The sequence below is a fragment of the Calliphora vicina genome, chromosome 1 (assembly GCF_958450345.1).
Source record: "Calliphora vicina chromosome 1, idCalVici1.1, whole genome shotgun sequence".
In the NCBI taxonomy this organism is placed as follows: Eukaryota; Metazoa; Arthropoda; class Insecta; order Diptera; family Calliphoridae; genus Calliphora; species Calliphora vicina.
In genome coordinates, this window is record NC_088780.1 from 82,530,482 (window position 1) to 82,533,235 (window position 2,754).

Consider the following 2,754-nt stretch of genomic DNA (forward strand, 5'->3'; position numbering starts at 1 on the left):
GTTCTAGTGCATTTTTGGTGACATTGTCGACGATCGAGTCGTTTGGTTTTTTTTTATTATGCTGTGTAGTCAATAGGTATAGAAAGTAACTACCTAGTCAATAGTGATACAGTCTACTGGTGGATTTTCAATGACAAGCTAATGTTAAATGTCAATAGGAGATTTCATTGGCTGGGGTACATATGGTAGTAGTGCTACTGACAATGTCGCTAGTAAATCACTACAAATTTACTATTGGCATTCCCTGCAGGGAAACAAACAGTATATAAGTTTTTAGTATATGTATACATATACGGTTTGTTTGTGTTTTTACTCAATTTGTGGAGAAAAATTTTTGTATTTAATTTACGTTTATTTACATAATTATTTTTTACTTAAATCAGTCACAATAATCTTTTATTTATCTAGTGGTGGCAGTTTTTGCAAAATCCATTCTTGCAGATCCAATAGTTCCTGTTTTTTCAATTCGTGCAGTGTGTTCTTCAGTGGAGTAAATGAGCCCTTCACCCCAAGTTCCGATAGGTTTTCAAACGTTTCTTGTCCCCATTCTATAGGTACTAATGTGTCCCGTCCTCCGTGAAACATTTTTAGCTCTGGTAAAACAGTGTCTGACCCCGATTTGCTCTTAAGTGATTCGTACACAATTGAATTCCGATTTAGAAATGAGGAACAAGCAAACACTCCACCAAGCTGAGTGTTTAAATGATATCCAGCGTGCATTGCTAAAGCACCACCCATTGAAAATCCACCAACTATTATTCGATTAACAGGTACACCTTGAGAAACTTCGTCGTTGATAATGTCATTAACTTTTTTATATATATCTTCCAAACTTTGACTATTTTCTGGAGCTGTTATGGATATAGATTGCCTATCAAACCATACGTTCGACATTTGACCGCCCATTGGTGTGTAGGGTTTAAACGGTGCTGTTGGGTAGATTACTTTTATGTGAGGAAATTCCAAGTCACGTCCCAGCAAAAATCTAACCCATTCAATTAAATTTCTTCCAGTATCTCCTGTACACATACATTTTTAACGAATACTGTTATTCAGACGGATATTTAATAGTGTTACAGAAAACTCACCGGAACCATGTAGAAATATAACAGATGCATTATGTGAACCTGAAGTAGGATTAATATGCTTAATCAATAGCTTCATTTTTCGTAGTGTCATAGATACTAATTATTACAGAAAAACTTGCACAAATAAAAAATTACTCCACAATATATTAAATATAAATAAGTAATGTACATAGCATAATGAGATGTAGGTTAGAAATTACTACATATATAAATTCAAAAGAAGGCGAGTGCCAAGAGAACATGGTAAGTTAGTGTAGAAATCGTAAAAATAATTAGCGATTTTGGGAATTCTGAGAAATGGGGATTTCAAAATACCCAATTAATGAAAATGGGAATTCTAATGGATAAATGTATGAAATGTGTTGATAACGGACTGATTACACAGGGCACCAAAAGCTATGTACAAATTTTCACATGTACATGTAAGTGCCGTGAAATGAGGCCATAGGTAATAATTATTATCTATGGCCATATGGTCTTATTTCCCAACTAGTTGAGCAATAGAGCCATATGTCCTCATTGCCTATGACCTTATTTCACTGCGTCTTAATCAGCTAAGTAGTTTCGGAGTTATAATAACAAATTGAAGCAAAAAATATATTTTTCACGTGAAAATATCATTTTTTGGTTTTAAAAATATCATGAAAATCGAAAAAGTTAGATTCTTTTAAATTAAATTGCAAAAGTAATTATTTAGTGGCAAAATTTTTACAAAAACTGAAAAATTGCATTTTTTTTCAGCGTCATTGTGGCACCAGTTAACGTTTTGCTATCATCCTAATATTTTACACAACGTGTTTCTACAATACATAAAACAATTATGTACATTGGGGGACGGCCTCTACATAGAACATTTTTTTCGCCCATACAATCTTGGAGCACTTAGTATACATACATAAACATACATATTACTGATTTAACGAATTTAACGCATATACATATGCTAATAATTCGCTTATTTTTACCTATTAGGAGTCGCTGAAAAAGGTTTTAGCGAATTATAAAATAAGAAATTATATGAAAATTATGCATAAAGACTTTTATAGACGGCAATACTGAGTATTAATATTTGTCAAAAACTTATGAATCATAATACAATTTCATAGTCTAACTCCCATTTTCTCAATATCTGGTTATCCTGAATGAGAGAACTATGTATGTACATTAGATTAGAAAAAAGTGATTTTGTTTAACACCCCCCCCCCCTTCTCAAAATAATCCTTGGTTTGTTTTATGATGTTTTCCAAAATATTTTGGATCTAGTGATAACCGTTCGTGAGTTGGTCTGCTTTTACACACATTAAGTCTCTTTTGGATCTAGTGATAACCGTTCGTGAGTTGGTCTGCTTTTACACACATTAAGTCTCTTCTCTTCTTTCTTCTTGACTCTCTCTCCTATAAACTCAGACTTGCGGCAAGAAAACTTGCCCTGTGTTAAAACAATTCAAAATGTTTTTATTTCCATATACATACATATGTTTATAAATACAAATAAGACAAACAATTAACGCGAAGGAAATATAAAAAATAAATAAAATTTGCAGGAAAAATCAACAATCAATACAAAAATATTTTTAATACTGCCGTGTAAACATGAAATGTATTTTACAAAATGATTTCTTGACAAACTGAATGATTTTAATATTTTAAATTTGAAGTGTTAATA

General features: G+C 32.0%; 1 protein-coding gene across 1 annotated transcript; it reads right to left on the reverse strand.

Annotated features, from left to right (window-relative positions):
- Positions 1-331: 331 nt before the first annotated feature.
- Positions 332-1,245, reverse strand: LOC135949528 (lysophospholipase-like protein 1). Its single transcript, XM_065499117.1, has 2 exons — positions 1,089-1,245; positions 332-1,019 (listed from the first exon to the last, which is right to left on the reverse strand). Exons 1-2 carry the CDS (start codon positions 1,177-1,179, stop codon positions 397-399), a joined length of 714 nt encoding a protein of 237 aa, XP_065355189.1. The 5' UTR covers positions 1,180-1,245; the 3' UTR covers positions 332-396.
- Positions 1,246-2,754: the final 1,509 nt, after the last annotated feature.